At 45.5% G+C, this 22,506-nt stretch overlaps 4 protein-coding genes across 4 annotated transcripts; 2 read left to right on the forward strand and 2 right to left on the reverse strand.

Moving 5' to 3' along the window:
* Positions 1-6,240: 6,240 nt before the first annotated feature.
* Positions 6,241-6,507, reverse strand: CCR75_001179 (uncharacterized protein; the record flags this gene model as incomplete). The annotated part of the gene is made up of 2 exons (XM_067959284.1): positions 6,241-6,352; positions 6,422-6,507. 2 exons carry the CDS (start codon positions 6,505-6,507, stop codon positions 6,241-6,243), a joined length of 198 nt encoding a protein of 65 aa, XP_067823693.1.
* Positions 6,508-18,148: 11,641 nt separating this feature from the next.
* CCR75_001178 (uncharacterized protein) lies at positions 18,149-19,557 on the forward strand (the record flags this gene model as incomplete). The annotated part of the gene is made up of 2 exons (XM_067959283.1): positions 18,149-19,430; positions 19,517-19,557. The coding sequence occupies 2 exons, from the start codon at positions 18,149-18,151 to the stop codon at positions 19,555-19,557; spliced, it is 1,323 nt and encodes a 440-aa protein (XP_067823692.1).
* On the reverse strand, positions 19,465-20,180 carry CCR75_001177 (uncharacterized protein; the record flags this gene model as incomplete). The annotated part of the gene is made up of 3 exons (XM_067959282.1): positions 19,465-19,896; positions 19,971-20,073; positions 20,140-20,180. The coding sequence occupies 3 exons, from the start codon at positions 20,178-20,180 to the stop codon at positions 19,504-19,506; spliced, it is 537 nt and encodes a 178-aa protein (XP_067823700.1). The 3' UTR covers positions 19,465-19,503.
* A 215-nt stretch (positions 20,181-20,395) lies between these two features.
* CCR75_001176 (uncharacterized protein) lies at positions 20,396-22,486 on the forward strand (the record flags this gene model as incomplete). The annotated part of the gene is made up of 1 exon (XM_067959281.1): positions 20,396-22,486. The coding sequence occupies one exon, from the start codon at positions 20,396-20,398 to the stop codon at positions 22,484-22,486; it is 2,091 nt and encodes a 696-aa protein (XP_067823699.1).
* Between the last annotated feature and the right edge of the window lie 20 nt (positions 22,487-22,506).

Genomic DNA, 22,506 nt, shown 5'->3' on the forward strand with positions numbered 1-22,506 from the left:
ATCCCGTACACAGCAGTGAGCACCCCCAGTGGTATGCTCTGGGAATGGCTAGTGATGCCTCAGGGGCTTAGTAACGCCCCTGCAACATTCAACAGATGTGTAACAAATCTGTTGAGACCGGTGCGGGATTTCGCACCGAGTTATTTCGACGATGTATTCGTCCATAGCCGGGCCATGGACGGTAAGACGGACGTGGAAGTTCATAAAACTCACGTTCGTCAGGTTCTTACACTTATGCGAAAGCATAAGTTGTATGCAAATCTCAAGAAGTGTATATTCGCTGCAAGCGAAATACCACTTCTTGGGTGCATCGTCGGTAAACACGGCGTGCGCCCTGATCCCGAAAAGATCAAGGCGATGACCGACTGGCCAGTTCCAGTCGATGTTAAGGGAGTTGGAAAGTTCCTTGGTTTAGCGGCGTACTTGCACAAGAACTCTCGCAATTATGCCGAGATGGCAGTTCATCTCTCTCGTCTCTTAAAAAAGACGAGAAATGGTCATGAAGCGCTAATTGTCAGCGTCCTTTGAAGGTATCAAGCAAAGCTTGATGCAATCGCCTATCTTGGCAAATGCAGCTCACGACAGACCATTCCATGTCGTCTGTGACGCCAGCGATTTCGCAATCGGCTGTGCGTCAATGCAATGCGATGCAGACGGTGCGGAGTGCGTCTTCTGTTATTGATCGCGTCAGCTGTAACTTGCTGAACGGAATTAGCAGTGCATGACAAGGAACTTCTTGCCATGAAATATGCACTGGCTAATTTTAGGGTCTATCTCCTCGGAGATAGACCGTTCATCATATGAACGGACCATGCGTCATTACGCACGGCCGTCAACAGCCCACACCTCTCGCAAAGAGTGGTGAGGTGGCTATCCTTCTTCGCGGAGTATAATTTCTCCGTGGTATATAAACCAGGACGACTTCACGTCGTCGCAAATGCGTCATCGCGCCGACCCAATTTCGAGTCGGCTGCGCATTCCAACAGTGAAAATAATTCACTGTTGCAACACTAATTTCAAGTGTTCCGTCATCAACCTTGTATGATGACATAAAGAAAGCCTACACAGAAGATAAGGACCTTTTGCGTTTAATGAATTATCTGATAAATCCATCCAATAACCTTTAAAAATTACCGGCTTTATATCGATCGTCATCCGATCGATCTACAATACACAACGGCCTATTGAATTTCACAGCCCTGCCGGCGACACTTCACGTGTCGTCGTTCCAACTATCAATGATTTGCGCTTGCGGATAATGTATGAGTGTCATGATGCACCAACAAGTGAGCATCGTGGACGTGGAAAACTTATCTCACAGTAAGTCGCGACTTGTACTGGCCCCGACAGTATCAGTTCGTGCTTAAGTGCATCGTGCTTGCAAGGTATGTCAACTGGTGAAGCCTAGACCTTCATCCCGTGCACCTCTACAACCTCTCCCACTTCTGGCAGAAGGTTTGCAGTCCGTATCTATAAATTTCGTCTTCGGATTTGTCGAAGACGATTACAAAAACAATGGAATCCTTGTTTTTGTATACAGATTCAGTAGGATGGTACATCTTGCTGCAGTACCAGAGTCGATCACGGCCCTGCGCTGTGCCCGTGTCTTTGTTGACACGGTATTCAAACTCCACAATTTACCTCGTGAACTGGTCTCGGGTAGGATTCCACGATAATAGCGGAGTTTTAAAAATCCGTGGTCCGATCTCTCGGAACACGGCTGAATACGTCAACTTTGATCATTTCGAGACAGATGGTCAGACGGAACGCGTAAATCGCGTCCTCGAAGAGATACTTCAAGGTCACGTCCAATCGTATCTGAATTGGACCGAGTTTTTACCGATGGTCCAATTAGCCATCGATAATTCCGTGCATGCGTCTACAACGCATACCCACCCAATTACAGGGATCCTCTAGTTTGGAGGGTTGCACTCGCACAAGCAAAATTATTTGTGGCTCAGGCTCATCACGCGTCGAAGTTACCAACGACGCGAATGATGTCGATGTCGAAGAAATCAACATCAAAGATGAGAGAAATCTCATGGCAGTGCGAACAAAGCGAACTGAACTAGACAAAACAAATGAGCAGTAGAGGAATTTCTGCTGGCTTCGAAATTCAGTAATCCGTTTCGTACAGGATTCCATTGCTAACGCATTGGACCGTCAGCAACGGACGCAGACAAATATGGAAGAGCTAACGTGTTTCCTCTTAAAATTAATGACCTAGTACTAACTCTCTACGGTAAGCTTACCTAAGCGAGTAGTCACTAATGTGTGTAGCAGTATGCTACAGCTCAAGTTCATTGGGCCTTAACATGTACTTCATCGTAGAGGCAATGTCTACACAATAGAATTGCCACGTAGGATTGGAACACATCCTACGTCGCACTTTGGTCGGCTCCGCCCGTACCATCAGTACGCGGTCTCTTCGGAGGACGGATCTTAGCACCCTTTTCAAGAATCCCCGAAAAGATTCTTGTAAGTCACGAACCAGATTCACATGTTGAATCTGAAGATGCTCATGACGGATCCAAAGATCCTCTAAACCACGATGAGCTGACGACAGCTCATCACGAAGAGCGTGAAATTTTGCGTTCGTACTCCAACATTGAGTACGCACTCTTCGAACGGTTGGAAAAACGTGTCGATATAGTGACTCGCACCGTCTGCTTCAACGAGTGACGTTTACCGCGCTCGTGTTCAAGCTTCTCCTCCAATACATGGAGGTAGCAATCGAGTTTGTCGATCTTCGACTCTAGATCCGACACACAGGTCACAACTAATTTTTCCTCCACCACCACAACCATTGGTGGATTCCCACGGTGGTCAACGTTTCCTTGTGAAACGTATTCTAAACCATTGAGATGTAAAGGGGCAACGAATACGTTGTCTGGTTCCTTGGCGCGTTTATTCTCCTTCGCATGACAGCTGCGAGCCTCGTTTCCAGCTCGTTGTTTACGTTGAGGGCCTCGTCTGTCAGTATGACGAGACCCATCAGATGGATCAAAAGGTTCATAAAAAACACGCGCTCCTGGCGCATGTAAAATGATTGCAAAACGTCAATCGCATCGCGCATCCGATAGAGATCCGAGCCCTTTCTTAGGGCGAAAAAAAGAATAGACATTCCCTTTTACTCGTTTCGTGTTGTCAACACACCACGGATAGGGATCATCCTACGTGAGGCATGGAAGTCCTGTCTCACGATACAATTGATGCAGTTTATACCTTGGACCGGTTGGAATTTGTTTTTAAACTTAACGCGAATCGCGTTAAGTCTTTAAAACCAGGCTTCGCTCCCAAATTCTTTGACATTGCGAATGAACGCGCTCCAGGCTTGCATCAACGAGATTTCATCTCGTTTGTTGTTGCCACTGTACCATCGATTCGTAAGATTAGCATCACGATAAAATCTTCCTCAGCGCGAAAGTCTTCGCGCTGGGATCAAGCCATGCAGCTTTATCGCAATAAATAAGGGATATTTACTGTGAGGAGTATTCTCTCCAGACAAGCTATTAATTAACTGTTCGAGCAAAAGCTAAAGCTTCTTCCCAGGGCCAAGACAAGATATTTTATTCTCTACGCTTTCCCGAGTGATACCAGCTGAAGCAGGCGTACCACAAGAGCATTTATTACGATGGCTACGCCATCGTCATCACCACGCACAGAAGTATGTGCAGGTGTCGGCACGAGAGAAGGTGCTGGCGATGAGGAATCATTCTCACCGCTCGCTATAGCGAACGCTATTAGTACGTCCATCCGATTGAACCTTCTCATTTAAAGGCTCATAGTCAGCAATCTGACGAAGATCAGGCGACAGTTCTGTTCTCCCCGAGTCGGCCACTTCATCCGACTCGCACTCATAGTCGACCTCACATTCAGGTGGTGACTCACCACGTTGCAGCCGCAACATTTAGAGTTGCGGGATAAGACGATACTACGGCAGACGGAACGTCTACTGCGAGAGACAATAATGCGTCACTCGTGGCTGCATGAACACCAGCCGAAGGCGCCGCACACCGCATGGACTTGTTTATCATGCGATTAAAATTAAAAATGATGGTTCTGACCAATCAAAATCGTTTTTGAGCACGTGATCTTATAGTGACCACTTTATCGAATGACAGTCAGAGTGATTGACGTTTAAGGGAGGGGTTATGTAATGGGGTGTAACGTTACATGAAATTATCACTTTAAGGTTGTGAACTATATATTTTCTACAAGGTAGAGAATATTTGGAGAATATTACTTTGCATCGTAATATTTTAAAAGCTTATCCATTGGTAGATATAGACCATTATATCTACTTTCTCCGCAGTCCAGTCAGCGCAGGACGCGCGCAAAGAGACAGACAGATAAGACTTTACTACAAGTTTTGTATTAGTTTATGATTAAGTTTGTATGGAGTAGATAGACAAGAAGAAATTATCATACAAATACAGTTTTAATTAACCCTCTTCATAGCAAGTGTTTTAAAGAGAGTCTTCCTCTGCACGTACTAGTGTACGTGAAGTGACGTGAGCACTGAAGCAGTGCGAAGAGGACTTGTACTGAAGCAGTAGAAGTCAGTAGTGCCTTGTTACACTCCTCTCCAGCGATCACCCCATATTCAAGTCTAACGAGAGTACGTAATTTTTGTAGTCGAGGCGCTTGGAGTGGATTTTGGTCAGTATATCTACCAGCATGTCGTTCGTAGTCACATAGGTCACTTAAATGTGCCTTTCTTGTAGTTATCACCAATAATTTGAGGCGAACGTCCACATTTCTAGCTTGCCTTGAACTTGATTCATTTACCACTTTTTATATAATAGCTTGGTTGTCCATTTTTATGATCATGGGAAGCGCAACCTGAAGATTCAATCAATCCCGCCAACTCCTTCAAACCGAGAAGATTTTTGGCGCCAATAGATGCAGCCACATACTCCGATCTAGCACTTGACAACGCCACTGCCGTTTGCTTCTTGCAATCCCATCCCACGATCAATTCGTTTATCCGGACAATTCCACTACTTATGGACTTTCTATCTCGCTTATCTCCTGCAAAATCAGCACCAGTAAAACACTCGATGCGTAGCGGTGAATTTGGACCACCGTCGCAATTCATGGAAAGATTGAGATCAGCACTTCCAGCGAAGTAGCGCACAATGCGTTTCGCTAACTTATAATCTCCAATTGCCGGTGCATGCGCACAACGAGAAGCACGGTGAACGGCTACATAATGCGCGGTATCGTGCAGCAAGTAATCCAAAGCAAACTTCCAAGCAGCGACTGAAATGTATTGATGGTCGGGTGCTCATGTGTGTCAGGCCCATTTGCCGACTATAGCGATCCTCCTCCAGTTTGATCGCTATCTAAAAGGTCTCCATCCATTGGAGCTCGCACTGAGTCCGCTTGATCGAGCCTATGCTTGGACAGTAACTTTAAGATAGTTGGTGCTTGATCAATCTTGTGACCTGACTCGGAATTGTACTGGACTCGCATTTCAAGAAATTTCTCAGCCATTCCAGGTCCTTCAGCTCAAGACATGCTATCTGCGAGAAAAGTATATCAAAATGCTGGTCACTGGTCCCTGTCACCAACAGTTAATCCACATATGTGCCAACTAGTGTAGTTCCTTTTAGGTCAGACTTAATATACAAACATGTTTCCGCAATGCATTGCACGAATTTTATGTTTACCAGCGTTGCATGGAGGAGCTGGTGCCATAGCCTGCCAGCCTGCTTTAATCCATAAAGGCTTCGTTCCAAACAAAGACAAAGATCCTTGGAGGAATTTACACCATACTCGGGCAACTCCTCCGACGTAAAAGTCATTCCTTCAGGAATATGGAGATGTATATTAACGCCATATCTTTAGCAGCTCGCTCGTAAGCACTTGGCGCGTTGAAATGCCGAGCCGGGGTACGCCAAATCCACGCAATTGCCAAAATAGCGTCCGCACTTGTCAAGTCCAACACCGCGGCAAAAGTCAGCAAAAATAGACACCAAGTAAATGTTCATTTCCACGCGCAACAAGACCTGCTTTGTAAAGCTCAATCCCTCCGTAACTTGTGCGTATTTTCTTGTACCTCCCACCTAGTGTGCAAACGCGGTACACCAAGTTCTGTTTTGGCCACTCTCCATGTTTGATTGCACGCAAGGATATAAGCTCATCATGGTTAGCGCGCTCCCATAAAAAAATTGTCGCGACTGCACATCGCCTTTAGAATATTTTCTTTGGATCGGGTAGATGCGCTAATTCAGATTAAAGAACCTGCGAGACGGCAGAAAGGTTTGCGTTCACCACATCACCAGATGCTAGCGAGTAGTCCACTTGAACGGCAGCAAGGACTGCCTTTACAAAATTCACGCGATGGCTTCAAAACAATAGAATTATCCATGTCCGCCTCCATTTACCGCAACGACTTTTTTGTAATATGTCGTACTCATTCTCAAAAGGTTTAGCACGCAGTTTATCCTGACGCGCCTCAGCTGGACCTTCCATCTGTCCAGTTTGAGTCACCACTGTCATTTGACGATCGGCACCGGCGTACTGATCTTGGCGCGTGCGCGCTAGCACTTGTAATTCATTCTCAGCCTCGTTACTTAAGACTACCAATTATTTATTGTCCTCGTCAGTCAGCGTCTTGACTTGACGGCTGGGGCGTGTAGTAGTGACAGTACGATCACGCGGAAGACGAACGCAAAAATCTTTCGTTTCATCGTTCTTCTAACAACCCCAACCTCGGAGCGCCTCTTAGTATCACGATACACCTCACACTGCGATCAAAAGCGATAATATCCACCAGCCTTGGCGACTTCCCAGTCAACATCTTAATTATAGACGCTCGCTTAGGGTTAGAGCGGGTTGGCATCCTGTTCGAAAAGTAAGCCGCCTATTCGGCTGCATCGCCCCAAAAGGAAAGTGGTAGATCACACGAAAAAATCATGCGGCGAACCATATTCATTACCGTCCGGTGCATGCACTCCGCTTTCATTTCCAGCCTGGTTTCCAGCCTCTGTAATTTACCGTGCAACTCCAGTCTTACAAGAAAAAGAATTGAGGTTTTTGTATTCTCCGCCACCATCTGGACGGAGCACACGCATGCCGCAATTGTAACGCTTCTCAAAAAAGACCAAAATGTTCAAATTTTTTGCAGCTTGGTCATCTGTTCTGGGCAAAAGACACGACAATAATTGGTCCTGCACACCACAAAGTTGACCAGATACCTGTTGTCTTTGCGATTGCGCGGTGTAATCGGACCCCTGAGGTTCCTACAAATCACAGCTCCGACGCAATCCGTCGGTGCACTCTAACTGGTGTCCTTTTGTGGCTGAGCGGCTCGTGTCTGCTTTTATTTTGCAAACGTTGAAAAATGCGGGTTTTCATGACCCGGCAGCTCGATTCCAGTGCGTGGCGTAAGCGCCAGACGTTCTATTGCGTCAAAACTTAGATGATTAAAACGCAGGTGGAAGTACATTAGAGTACCCTTTTGCACCGGTCGCCCAGACTCAATAGTGGCTACCGCGCTCATCCCAATATTACCGATACCTTGTTGGTCCTCGTTGTTACTTCTCAATCCACAGATCTATTCTTTAAGAGAGCGTATCTTCCATTTGGCTGCCCTAGAAGATACCCGTGGTCTGCCAAACGGCCATACGACACCGAATTTCTTGTCAGTTGCGGCGAATCATAAGCACACAACTCAATCTCAGTATACACCATCAACAGATGTGTGTAAGCGCGCTTTACCGCTTTTGATAACTTGTAACGATGTGTTATCCGGCTGTCAAGCCACTTTACTGTTTGCACAACGTTCAGCCTTAGTCAACATCGACACATCACGGACTAGATACAACTTGCTCCAGTGTCAAGAATCCAAATATTGTCATTCAAATCATCACCACCGTTTGCAGCAAATGTCCACCTGTTACCTTTACTTGGTGCAACATTCTTCTTAGATTCAGTCATCTTTCTCCTTCCTTTCGCTATGCAATACCGCACGATTGTCCATTTTGATTGCTTTTGTGCATCGTCTCGTCTTAATCGTTGCGTCTACCAGCTCAGGGGAGGGGATCACGCATTGTCTCATCCTCCAGTCCTTGGATAAAAGGAACAATCTCTTCATTGAGAAACAAACAAGCAATCCTTGCGATTTCGATTTTACTGTCCGATATTTAGCGCTTGAGACTCGGTGTAGCGGGGCACTGATCAGTACTAGCTAACCTTACACTGATTACTGTGTGGGTGAGGTGCCTCGAAACTTTACGTACGCAAAGGTACAGAGGCAGGTTTTTTATGAAGCTAAGGGTCTTTAGCTTAAAGGTCTACATAAGGCTTTAAAATAGAGTAAAGTGAAACTGTATTTATACATTTAGTTTCTACTTAACGATCTTCTATCTACTACTGACCTTATTAATTACTAACTAACTAAGTATGGCGCCTCCTTGCGCACAGCACAATCTTGTCATATAAAGATTGGTGGGGTTCATTAAGACTTAAATCAACCAATTAAAAAACCCAATGCCTTATTGCATCAATATTACCAAATTTGGTAAAATTGGAACTATTTAAGTCAAAATTAATAAAGATTTAAACGTTGTACTTCTTTATTTATTTCCTCTCATATGAAATAATATTTATTATTCCTCTTATATGAAATAATACTTATGTCATGGGACACCCCGTTACCCCCTTAATAAATAGTCACTATGTAGCGACTGATGTAGGTGACAGGATATACTGTTATGTCTTTCCCTGTAATTTTTCATTATTGGTTCAAATTAAAATACCGATTTTATTAGCATTATTGGTTTGGATCAAAATTAACATGGCGGCTAATAAGTCTGTGCGCGTGGCCCGTGAAGCCGCAAAGCTGGCCGCTGTACGGATCAGTGCAGCTGTTGGAAATGCGAATGTTTCAGTAGACACTAATTCGTCTACTGTGGGAAATACGTCACTTTCTACTCCCATTGGAGGTGCTTGGAATATGTTCTCTGTTGATGGCATAGCATGTGACGGTGACAAGCCAACTGCTACACCAATTGTAGATGACTGGTCCAAGTCACCGTCATTGCCCGAGTCAGTGGCTACTGTGAAGGCCGCCAAATCACCGGGGCCGAGTCCTTTAAACCTTTCGTTTCTAGCAAGACAACCAATGAGGCGATGACAAGGTTGTTCGACTCATCAGACCTCTTTGGTGGGGAGTCATCTGATAATGAGATGATCACTCTGGTGATGTTAGTATGCGTCACCAGGAGCCTAATGGTCGTGAAGGGAAGGGTGCTGCTGGTGGTGCTAGTTTGCATCATAGAATATAATTGATTTAAGGGTCGCTCGCTCTAAGTGCCAACTTAACATTGACACTAACATGAGCCACCAGAAGAGGGACCGCACGACATTGCGTTCGCTCCTGAAAATAGGTCTTCGTTGCCTTTTAAGGATTGGTCTGGTATGACCAACGATCGATATCCTATCCCGTTATTCGACTCATCCAAGCTTCACAAGCCTGGTGATAACGCAACAGAATTCTTTATCGATGCCTTTTTACGGCATCGGTGGCACTCTTCTAAACAGGCAAAGGATGTCAAACCTATATTCCAAGCTTGGACAGCCTTTGTACGGAATGCTCAAGACATAGGCCGTAAACTGTGGCTTGACAAGCTAAATGCTTTCCGTGAACAGTTTGAGAATTGGACTCTAGTCGATACACGCTATAAATTGCACCGTTTGCCTAGATGGCAAGGATTCCTTGCCTCTCGTGGGAGGACTCATGCCCATTCTGTTTTAAAGGTGTAAGTCATGCCCCGATGGAAGCATATTTCTTTAAGATCCGCAATGAAAGACGCTCATCTCTTAGGAGGTATGTCAAGGGATTGAAAGCCTCGAATCCTTTTGCAAGCGCGGGAAGCGATCGTTCTTCGATGGACCTTCTCATGAAGAGGATGGGTCTTCTCGTACTGCAGGACGAGACACGGAACGTCGAACATCATTTAAGAACGAGGTTCCGACAATCATCGAGGGTGAGTACCCTCGCCAACGAACGAGATAACTCGCTTGCACCTTTTGTACCTCACGGTAGTCCGAGAAGCTTTCAACAAGAAAACGCTTCTCGCCACTCGAATCCGTCAATGGATGAGAAGGGTGGCAAAAATCGGGTTTGCCTCGTTTGACGAACCCGAATCAACATCGTGATTTAGATAATACCTTTTATTATTTGAGGGAGAACACTGATCACGAGCGATCCCGTCACCACGAGTCATGGGCAGCGGTTGATAATATTTCTCGGGATCGGCTGAGAGATTATGCGCACGTTGCGACTGATCAATTGGTAAACAAAAGGACACATCATTCCCTTAAAAACATGCTAGTGACAGCTCGTCAGAAGATCTCTTCCTTGGAGGAAAGATTGGATTGTCTAGTTCATCACGCTTTGGCGGATGCCCTCGATTCCGGATTTCAACGTTCCGGTGAAATCCGGAATCTAAAAAAGCCTCGAACTGATGGTTTGGGCGGAGACGCCCTACATGACACGTAGGATGCGTACGCATGCCATGAGACAGCTCGATCGTGTTTGCGGTGTCGTACACATAACGGGCCGATACACCTAAGCAGTGATTTTTTACTGAATACATTCGTCACTACATTTTTGGTAGGTTTCCGTATACAGTTGGACTAAGTCATTAACATCAAATGAAAGCATGTTTGCTCTTCCATTTTTGTCAGAGTTTCGTTTCTGCCGGTCCACCGCATTAGAGATGGAATCCTTAACGAAACGGGCTGCTGCTTTTCTAGCCAACAGCAAATTACGTACTGACTCGATTTTATTTTTGTTTTCAAGGCGCCAGGCTTACACTGTGAACTTCGTCTTCGTATTTTCCGAAGACAATCACAAGAGTAATATTATTCTTGTGTTTGTTGGTCGTTTTAGCAAGACGGTACATCTTGCTGCATTGCCGGAGTCGATCACAGCCAAAGGCTGTGCTCGTGTTTATTGTCGGCACGATATTCCGACTCCATGGGTTACCCCACAAATTGGAATCAGATCGAGATTTTAGATTCACAGCATAATTTTGGCAAACTGCGTTCAATCACTTGGAACACAGTTGAAAATGACAACTTCTGATCATCCTGAAACAGATGGTCAGACGGAGCGGGCAAACCGTCTGTTAGAAAAGATACTTCGCAGATACGTCTACTCTTATAATAGTTAAAGCGAGTTCTTGCCGATGGTAAAATTTGTTATCAATAATTCAGTACATACTTCTACAAAGCATACACCATTTCTCGTGATTGGCTTACGCCACCCACGTATTCCCACATTGTTTGAAAGTGACTCTTATGCAAGGGAGGATGAAATCGCTCGGGCAAAGAACCTTCTAGCTCTAGCTCATCACGTATTAAACTAAGGCCAATGCGAAGGATACCACTGTTGGTTTATTAAGATTGATGTGGACAGACTCAGTAATAACAATAATACTATTACCGAAAACAAAAATTCTAATATGAACAACAATACTCTCGATAATAAAAAAATTGACATCTCCGCAGATAGGGAAGGCCAACACTCTGTCGGAACAGGCAGAGGATGTAACGGAGCACGAGATGAAAAACTGGGCTTCACCCGTTCGCAAATTTTGCAAGCGAACTCTTACTGGCGTGGCCAGTAGAAGGCGCGACTTATCGTGCGATAGGTCTTCTCACGTCCACGATGACCACTTATTGGTGCGTTGTAATACTCATACATGATGCGTAAACGCAAAGAATTATGGGTGAGGATGACGACACGAGGTGTGTCGCCAGTAATGGCTGAGTAATACAGTAACCTATTGCGTGTTGTGAATCGATCTGTTGAGGATCAATACAATTTCGACAATCCTTTTAAGAATTGTTGGGTCTGATTTCTAAGGCAATTCATCCTTTAAGAGCCTTATTTTCTTGATAGGCTCTTCTAAGTCGTCGAGTATGTTCTCGACTGAACACTTATTGTTGCGGCGGTGACTTTATGCTCACTGTTGCTTGTTGCAACTGTGGCCTGCTCACTGTTGATTATGCGCACATCGGGTCGACGGGATAGGGCATCAGCGATGACATTAAGTCGTCCTGGTTTATACTCCACGGAGAAATGTACTCCGCAAAGAAAATCAACCTACTCGCCATTTTGCAAGAGGTGTGGACTGTTTACGGCTGTGCGTAAAGACGCATGGCCCGTATAAACAATGTATGGTCTATCTCTCAAGAGATAGACCCTAAACTTAGCCTGTCCATATTTCATAACAAAGAGCTCCTTGTCATGCGCTGGTTAGTGATTAGAGCTGATGCGATTTATGACAGACGACGCGCATGCGCCGTTTGTGTCATATTGCAAATACGCCAAGCCGAATGCAAAATCGCTGGCGTCACGGACCATATGAAACTATCGGTCTTGGTCCGCAATCGCCAAGATGGGCCATTGCATCAAGCTTTGCTTGATATTCTAAAAGGAACGCTGACAATCAGCGTTTCATGACCACTAAACATTTTTCTTCAACAAAGAGGAAAAATGCACTGTCATTTCGACATAATTCCGTGAGTACTTGTGCAAGTACGCCGCTAGCCCAAGGAACTTTCTAAGTCCTTTGACCTTAACAGAACTGGCTAGTAGGTAATTGCCTTGATCTTTTCAGGAACAGGCGCACGCCGTGTTTACCGACGATTCACCCAAGAAGTGGTATTTCGCTTGCAGCGAATATACTTTTCTTGAGCTTTGCGTACAACTTATGCTTTCGCATAAGTGTAAATAACAGAAGAACTTGCGTTTTATGAACTTCCACATACGTCTTTCCGTCCATGGCCCGGCTATGAATGAATTCATCGTCAAAATAACTCGGTGCGGCTTCTCGCACCGGTCTCAACAGATTCGTTACGCATCTGTTGATTGTTGCAGGGGCGTTACTAAGCTCCTGCGGCATTACTAGCCACTCCCATAGCATACCGATAAGAGTACTTACTGCTGTGAACGGAATATCTGTTCACGCATTAGGATTTGATAAAATCTATCCATCAGATCCATTGACGTAAAGATAGTACTGTTTGACATAATCTCAATGACGACGTCTTTTCGAAATTTCGGCTTTGAGCCGATACCGTTGCATCATTCAATTGATTGAACGCATGTACCCATCCTTCTGTTGCTTTACGCCGACAGAAGGTCGGAAAGCCATGTGGGGGAGTTTACTCCTTCACATCGCCCGCTGTCAAGCGATCTGCAAAGAATTTGTCGATCGCTAATACTTGATCACGAGGCAATAGAAATTGCTTCATGACAGAATATTCGAAACTAAAAACTAAAATTAGGTCGATTTCGTGTTCGAGTACCTTTATCCTCAGGCAACTCGCAAGATACTGATTCAGGGAAGACATACTTTCGATACTATTAAATACGTATATAAAGGGTTTGTCTTTAAAGACTCCCACGATTGGGACGTAAGACATTCAATCCGAGTTTTTTCATCGAGTACACTTTCGCTCATCAAAGAGCTGCATAGCCCGTTCGTTCTCAGGAAATAGTATTGCCGACCAATAATCGGCAACGTAGTTGTCATCTATGAAAAGTACCAGATCTGCTTGACTTTGCCACTACGCAGACCACGCAAGAACCGCTAGGGTCTAGGGTTGGTAATATATTCAATTCCAAAATTTACTTCGGAGGCGCATACAGATCAAAAGAATAAGCGCCTACTCTTGATTCGTCATTAACTAAGACATTCAATGTCTCGATTTCTTCCTGGGATTTATCCACAGGCTACCGAGGGATCAATCCCTCGAGATGCTGAAGTCTAGTCACCTTCTGATTAACTAATTGAGGAGATTTCTTCTCAAGTACGTGAAGGATTATTCTTCAACGTCTTCCGACTGTAATTGTGCTATCACAGTCGGGTCCTCTACGGTCGACTCTCTACTCGAACTAGGATCATTGTGTTGCCCCTTTGGACAATCGGTATCTTCCTTGAATGTAGCCCGCTAGGCGTACATTCATGTCTCAATCCACTCGACTTATTCGAGTGGTGGACCTTCGGCGCTGCCTGTGCATTCGCAAAGCCGCCGGTAGCTGACTCCAGAGGATGATTATTTATCACGCTGTGATCTTGTGCAGTCGTACTAACGACCGTACTGCAAGTGAGGCCATCGCGCTCACTCGTAGTAATCCACACGCTTGTGGACGCTCCAAGACGTTCATCGGATGGCCATCGGTTGAACAAGTGGCAGGCATCTTTACGGATCGATGCTGCCATCTGATTCTTGGCTCATATTTTCTGAGCCAAGGTAAACCTAGGATGACATCAAATTTGTCATCCAAATCTAGTACGATGAAATCATCGTCGTACTGTAAATCTTTTAACGTGTAGTGAAATTTCACTACGCGTTTCATTACTTTATCGATGCGCCTGTCGCAAGATGCACCGTCACCTTCGTTGGAGGGATGTCGCGCTCAACATATTTGAGCCTACAACCCTCTAGCGACTGGCGACAATAAATTTATTCGACGCTCCACAGTCCACCAGGGCCCTAAGTGACAAATCATTTGTCACTTTAATTTCAAGGTGATGAGGTGTACCTCATCGCCAGGTGCAAAGACACTTGATGATTGTGTGTCTGAATCAATTTTAGTCAAGATATTTGCAAATTTTCTTAGGATTGCTGGATCAGTAGGGCGTTGCGCCCGATCGTTTTTTTAAGGTCAGCCTCGCTGTTGCCATATCGCAACAACGTCGGACCCGCGACCGTTGCTCTTTTTAACATCCGGTCCATCATTACGTTCAGTACCTCTCGGTATCCAGTTCCAAGCGGAACAGGTGGATCTTCGCGGGATCATCTGTAAAACCTTGCATGAACACCGTAATCAGCGTGTGTTCATGAACTGGGTTGTTTGTGATACAACTCGCTAAGAGTCGTATGTGCTAGGCATAAGCGTGCACATCACGCTTGCCTTGTTTGAGGTTCAGAAGCTCTTATTGATCTCTGAACTCAGCCCTAGGCGATTCAAACGTCTGTTTGAGCCGGGCTTTTAAAGCCTCTAGCGATTCAAAGACATATGGGTTGCGCAACTTAAGGCCTAGTGCCCAAGTTTTGGCACGACCCGTCAAATTTGACTGAGCAAATGTGACTTGCATTTGATCGTCGATAATGTGACGTGCCCTTATGGCATCGTCTAATTCGACAAACCATCTTAAAAGGGAGTCTTTTTCGACTCCCCTATATTTTGAGATGTCGATCTTTAGAGTTTCGGGACGACGCGTTTGCGTCATCCCAGGTACAGGGGTCTGTACCTGTTGTAATCTCAACAGTTCCGCCTGTTGAGAGCCTTGCTGATTCAGCAAGGCTACTTTTTCCTTCATCTCGTCAAGTTCATGTTGTATGAACTTGGCGACGGTTGAATGGAGGGCATCTCTGTTCAAACCGGACAGCATGGCCAAAATGGCATCGTTTCCTACGGTCGATTTCATTCGTTCGACCACACTCCTTTCTATGTCAATTAGAAAGGAGTAACTATCTCGCGAAACATGATGCGTATTCCCATTATCATGTAACATGTCCATGTTAGATGATGGAACTGTGGTCCTTCGACGGACTACAAAGTGCTACCAGATGTAACGGGGCACTACTGACTTGTACTGCTTCAGTACAAATCCACTTCGCACAGCCTCAGTGAGAGTGGTGCCTCACGTCACTTCACGTACACTAGTACGTGCAGAGGAAGACTCTCTTTAGAGCACTTGCTTTGAAGGGGGTTGATTAAAAGCTGTATTAAATGTTATTGAGTTCTTTCAATCTATCTACTTAATACTAATTTAACCATAAACTTATACAGAACATGTAATAAAGTCATATCTGTCTTTCTCTTTGCGCGCGTCCAGCGCTCACTGGACCGCGGAGCAAGTAGATATAATGGTCTAGATCGTTCAATGGATAAGCTTTCTGAATATTACCATGAAAAGTAATATTTTTTAATATTATCTATTTTTGAGATAATATGTTAATTACAGTAGAGTCTCCGTAATTTAATATCCTTTAATATAATTAACTCTCTTATTTTTTGTAAAAAAATAAATCCGTGGTGAGCCCAGGCCAAATTTTTAAAAATTTACTAGATAATAATTATTAAGGCCAGAGAGATTTTCCGCCGTACAAATATTATACTACCGCTAAGTGACCATCACACAAAAAATGTCCAGAGTTTGTTGCTGAAGGGATTTTTGTTGAAGATTTTCACCTGATCCTGCATCTTCTGAACCATCTTTAAGAACTCCTCTCCAGTCTCCTGCTGCAACCAGAAAGTCTAGAGTTCTGCAAGCATCGATGCAGCATTCCAAAGAGGGACAGGCGGTGCGGCCACGCTATCGTCCTCAAAGCTGTAGCGGCCATGTGCTGACTCCGGCACTTGAACGCTCTCGAGAATCTTTGCCTCTGTCGTAGTGTAGCTCACCTGCTCTTCGTCGGGATGGTTAAGTAGGAAGTTGATGGACATCGGGTTGCGATAAAGTTGTTAAGCTTTTTTCTGGAGGTCCGCAACGACTGCCTGCGGGACGTCCAGGCTGGCGTTTGTAGCGTTGTCTATGTCGGAGGTCCGGAGTTTGCAGTGCGTAAAGCAGTTGCGGATGCACTCAGGCTGCACATCCTGAATCCATGCTACATGCACCAGCTGAATCACCTCAAAGACGTTGATCTTCGCTGCATCCGGCTGATTGTTCTCAAGTCGTTCCAGGAGCTGGCGGTTGAAGCGCGTGCGCAACAGCGCTGTATTCTCCCGAGTGATTCCGGCCACTGCCAGCACCTCCTTTTTAATGTGCGCGGAGCAGTTGTCGAGGATTGGGATGACCTTGCGACCAGCAACGTGTTTGTCGAAGGCTTCCAGCCATAGTTTGAACACGTTGCGAGTCATACACGCGTTCTTGTTGGCGTAATAGGCAACGCCCAGGCTTCTGTGGTCCACGTTTTTGAAATAGCGTGGGTTGAAGAACTTTCCGATGACTCTCAGCGGAAGCTTGTCGGATCCATCTTCGTTACAGCAGATGGTCATCGTGATCCGCTCTTTGCTCTGCTTCTAACCCTCTAGCTGGTGTTTCGAAAGCGATGAATCGGCGTGCAGTCGGTAGAATAGGCCGGTCTCATCCATGTTGTAGATATCGGCGGCGTTGTACTGGTCCAATTGAGCTCAGATTTCCGGCAGACACGCCTCCAGTGCTTCGACGTCGACAGATCCGCTTTCGCCAACGTGACGGTGCATGCAGATGCCGTGGCGATTTTTGAATTTTTGAAACCAACCAATTGATATAGTGGGTGCATCCTCATCCTTGACCGATGGATACAGCGTTTTCATGTACGATTCCGCTTTTTCCTCCGCTGATGTTGACAACACCCTAACACTCAACAATCCATCGAGAAAGAGCCGCCTCCGACAGCGGGTACGAAACCACACGCTGTCGCTTGGATAGGAGGGCTGCATCGCTCTTGGCTGCACCCAGCAGTTCTGCAGAACGCTTCAGGACGTTGCTGATTGTCCCTTGGGTGACCGTGACTCCATGCTCCTCCAGCACAGAGCCTCCTGGGTGATGCAAGGACGTCTATGCACTGCGAAGTGCAATACAAAACTTACTTTTAGCATAGCCGCTGGATTGGACGGATACTATGATAACTGACATTTCTTTTATTAGTACAATTATTTATGATTTCCGAATATCACAAAGAAGGAATTGCGTAACAGCTTATATTTTAATCAAAAGAGAATCTTATAAATCATTAAAACAAACATACAATTTAAATTCCTGAAGTAGATTAGGCCTTAATCCCCTGTTCCTCAAAATTTTAATACAAGACATTCATATTGGCATATATCGTCGATAATTGGGAGCCATGTGTACAACTCTTTATACGAAGTCTGTGTGTCGCAAACCCACAGCGAGTGTATTCTGCCTAATTCATGTTTACTTTATCGTTGCCATTATTAAGTTACCTTTAAATCCTTTCCTCTTATTATTAAGATAATAAACTTCTGACTTCCAATCGCCTTCACGCTAAGCTGCCATCCATTTCGTGTTTGTCTTGTTAGGCTTCTAATAATTAAAATACCAAAATGTAATTTAAATACTGATTATAATCTGTCAATATAAACAATCTTTTCGTTCTCCAAGCGATGGAACCGAGTACTCTGTCGATGGTAAAGGATCATGTGTCGGACCTGTATGCGTGGGAAAAAGCAATCAGCAAGAACGAAAAAGTGCGGAAAGGAGCTTCGACTAATTTTGCAGTCCCCCCACCTCGAGAGGCAACATTTGTAACTTTAAAGTTTAGTGATGAAACAATCAATAGTACCAGCACCAGCACGAAATCACTGGATGCACACACATATGACAAAGGATACAAATGCCAAAAGGCAAAAACAAAAGAACCTTCAGTTTCGTCACCACTTTTAGAGAATCGAGAGGATTTCGAGAGAATTAATGGGAACACGTACTACAAACAAGGGGACTATGTTGCTGCTATTAAGAGCTACACTCGCTGTCTTGAGTACAATCCGCACAACACCGTCGTTCTGTCGAATCGCGCTATGGCTTATTTAAAAATTCATGAATATATTAATGCAGAAAACGACTGCACAGAAGCTGTAAAGAGCGATCCGACGCACGTCAAGTCATATATGCGTCGAGGAACGGCTCGAAACGCGTTAGGAAGGCACCGACTCGCACTGCTTGATTTCCACCGCGCTGCTACACTCGATTCAAAGAATCGTCAAATTCAGACACAGCTTCAGTCGACGCGAGAGCTTATACGTACGGCAATCAAGCGTTCGCCGAAGCAAACAAAGTTTTCGATTGAAATCAAGGACAATTCAAATTTATCAAAACAGCCGTCGATTCATGCGAAAGCGTCTATTAAGCTACACGAGTCCGATGAAGCCTTGCCCTATCCTTGTTCTGCAAACGCAATATCATCTCAATCACAAGTTACAAATGCTAGTAAAAGCTCGGGTGTCTTACTACCCAAGCTTCCGGAGAAAGCACCTGCGACTTCGTATGAATTTGGCCGTATCTGGAAAGCATTGGCACTACGGGGAAGTATCGTGGAAAAGCGTCGACTGCTCACATTACGCGCCAACTATTTGCGCAAGATCGATCCTTCTACTTTATGCAAAATATTCAAGAGTGGAATGGAGTCGGAGATGCTATGTGAGATTTTTCACGCTCTCCGTGAAGCTGTATTGGTGTCAACAGAAAATTCTGTCGTGTCAAATGAGAGCGTTACATTTGCGCGATTTTTTGCCGTTGAGCTAACAAAAGTGCCGCGTTTTAACATGACCATGATGTTACTTTCCAGCACGGAAAAGGAAGATATCGCATATGTCCTCAAACGAACGGAAGCACTGCTCCCGAACGACAAGCGACCTGAAATGGCTAACCTGAACAAGCTATATGATTGTATTTTGTGACGTCAAGATGAACAATACAATAATGGTTTTTACACGACAATTTACAAATTGTATTTTTTTTCTTATTTGCTGTAGCTCTTGGTCGCTATTCGGCATGTAGCTGCGTCGACGAGTGACGACTGTGTAAGCTCCAGTTCCGAAATCTTGTAAGCCTTTATTATGAGTTGATTGTCTTGATGGGTGAGGGAAGCGCCAAGCTCTTCAAAAGGCACCTGTATGCCTTCTACATTTGCCTCCACCTCTTTTAATATCGCCTCGTCCGCGTCAAATACGCAGACTACGATCGACGTGGTCTTTTCACTGATACCAAAACGCTTAAAAGATTCCGACACGTTGCGTGACCCTGACATGTTAAAGACTAGCTCGGCGTGCAGACTACGCGTGGTTAGACTTTTGGACGCATCAGACTGGAGCGCACGCATGGCAGCAGCATGTACCTGGAGAGGACCGGCAATCTAGAATTGGCACATGCAATTCAAATAATTAGACAAGTGCAGTGAGTATAAATCTGTACTATTAAAGATAGTACCAGATCTGCATTTAGCAGCGCCACGTCAATTTTCTTGTCCATGAAACTTTGCCGTAGCACGGAGCTATTTTTCACGTTCACATAATAGCCAGCATGCAAATACCTGCGATTAATACCGCAAAAGACTGCGTCAGATAACTGACGCCAACGCCATTATTAAAAACTATACCGATTATCAAACAACGCGTAGGTGTGTTTCTCGAGCGTCATAGGCGATTGGTTATGACACGCATAAAATCAGGTGGGGTTACCCCTATTATAGTAGACGAAGTACGGTTTAAGATACATCATAGGGATGTATGATTGGTTAAGAGCCTGACCAGTCACAAAGCTTGCGGTCCAGAACTCGCCAAGAATATCATTTTGATATTTTCTCTTCTTAAACATCTTGGTATCTTTTTGTTTAAATCATATTCTTTAGAATTATGGCTGACCACGTGGACAAGAAGGCACGTTTTGGCGATGAGCTGTGCATTAATACGATCCGTATGCTATCGGCCGATCAGCCTACTGCTGGCAAATCAGGCCACCCTGGTGCGCCCATGGGCTGTGCGCCTATGGCCCACGTGCTCTTTGGCAATTCGATGAAATTTAATCCGAAAAATCCCAAATGGAGCAATCGCGATCGCTTTATTCTGTCAAACGGCCATGCGTGTGCACTACAGTATAGCATGCTTCACCTCACGGGGTACGACATGCCAATCGATGAGCTCAAGAAATTCCGGCAATGGGGCTCGAAAGCGCCAGGGCACCCGGAAAACTTTTGCACGCCTGGGGTCGAGATATGCACGGGCCCATTGGGACAAGGAATTTCCAATGCAGTAGGCCTCGCAATTGCAGAGAAACACTTGGCTGCGGAGTTTAATAAGGACGGTCTTGACATTGTTGATCACTACACGTTTGTGATCTGTGGCGACGGTTGTTTGCAAGAAGGGATCTCCTCGGAAGCTTCTTCGCTCGCTGGCCACTTGGGCTTAGGAAAGCTCATTGTACTCTACGATGATAACAAGATCACCATTGATGGCCACACGGATATCTCGTTCACGGAGAACGTGCAAATGCGCTACGAAGCGTACGGATGGCACGTACAGATTATTGAAGATGGGAACTACGATCATGCTTCGATCTTAAAAGCTGTGGAGACGGCCAAAGCCGTGGCTGATAAGCCGTCCCTTATTAAGATTCATACAACCATTGGTCTTGGTTCAAAGCTCGAGAACACGCACACCGTACATGGCGCCCCTCTGAAACCCGAAGATTTGGCAGCGACGAAGGAAAAGTATGGATTTAATGGATCCGAGACATTTGTCGTGCCAGAGCAAGTCAAGAAGTACTACGATAAGACTATCGCGGGTGCCGAGTACGAGCAGCAATGGAATTCACTCTTTGCCACGTACGCGCACAAGTATCCCAAAGAAGCTGCCGAATTTACGCGTCGAATGGAAGGAAAACTACCAGTGGATTGGAAAAAACACCTGCCCACGTACACACCACAAGACGCTGCGAAAGCTACGCGTCAATACTCGGAAATTGCATTGAATGCCGTGGCAACCGCACTTCCGGAGATTGTCGGTGGCTCGGCTGACCTCACTCCATCCAATCTCACGCATTTGTCCATGTCGGGCGATTTTCAAAAAGACACGCCTATTGGCCGCTACATTCGCTATGGCGTACGGGAACACGGCATGGCTGCCATCTCGAATGGTCTCTTTGCTCATGGCGGCGTGCGTCCATTCTGTGCGACGTTTTATAACTTTATTGGGTATGCCATGGGTGCTGTTCGTCTGAGTGCTTTGTCACGCTTTGGAGTGATTTACATTGCCACGCATGACTCGATCTTTTTAGGAGAAGATGGCCCGACGCATCAACCCATTGAAATGAATGCAGCATTACGCGCGATGCCCAACATGTACGTCTACCGTCCCGCTGACGGCAATGAGACCGTGGGTGCGTATATTGCAGCTGTGGAGAGTCACGACCGGCCTTCGGTGCTAGCTTTGACTCGTCAAGGGCTTCCGAATCTTGCCAACTCGACAGCTGAGGCTGTGATGAAAGGAGCTTATATTGTAGCGAATACTTGCAAAGGGGCCGAGATTCAAGAACTTAACGGGGAACCGGATGTGATATTAATTGCTTCTGGATCGGAAGTATCGCTTGCAATTGAGGCGGCCAAGTTATTAAACGCGTACCAAGTCCGCATTGTCTCGGCGCCGTGTCTTGATCGGTTTCATGAGCAATCGATTGAGTATAAGCGCGAGCTTTTGGGCGAAGGAATTCCCGTCATGAGTGTGGAAGCCGCGGCTACATTTGGGTGGGCGACGTACTCCCACTCACACTTTGGCTTGGACCGCTTTGGGGCGTCGGCTACAATTGCGCAGCTGAAAGAATTCTTTGGCTTTAATGCGAACACTGTGGCCGATGAAGCGCGTAAGCTCGTGAAATTCTACGCTGGCCGTACGGCACCAAACCTCTTTGACATTCCTGCCCCGCGGGTGCTAAACATTCAAGAGCATTAGGGAAAGAGTTGGGTGGACTC

Source organism: Bremia lactucae (genome assembly GCF_004359215.1).
Source record: "Bremia lactucae strain SF5 chromosome Unknown BlacSF5_NotPlaced_4_SHOA01000001.1_737238bp, whole genome shotgun sequence".
Classification (NCBI taxonomy): Eukaryota; Oomycota; class Peronosporomycetes; order Peronosporales; family Peronosporaceae; genus Bremia; species Bremia lactucae.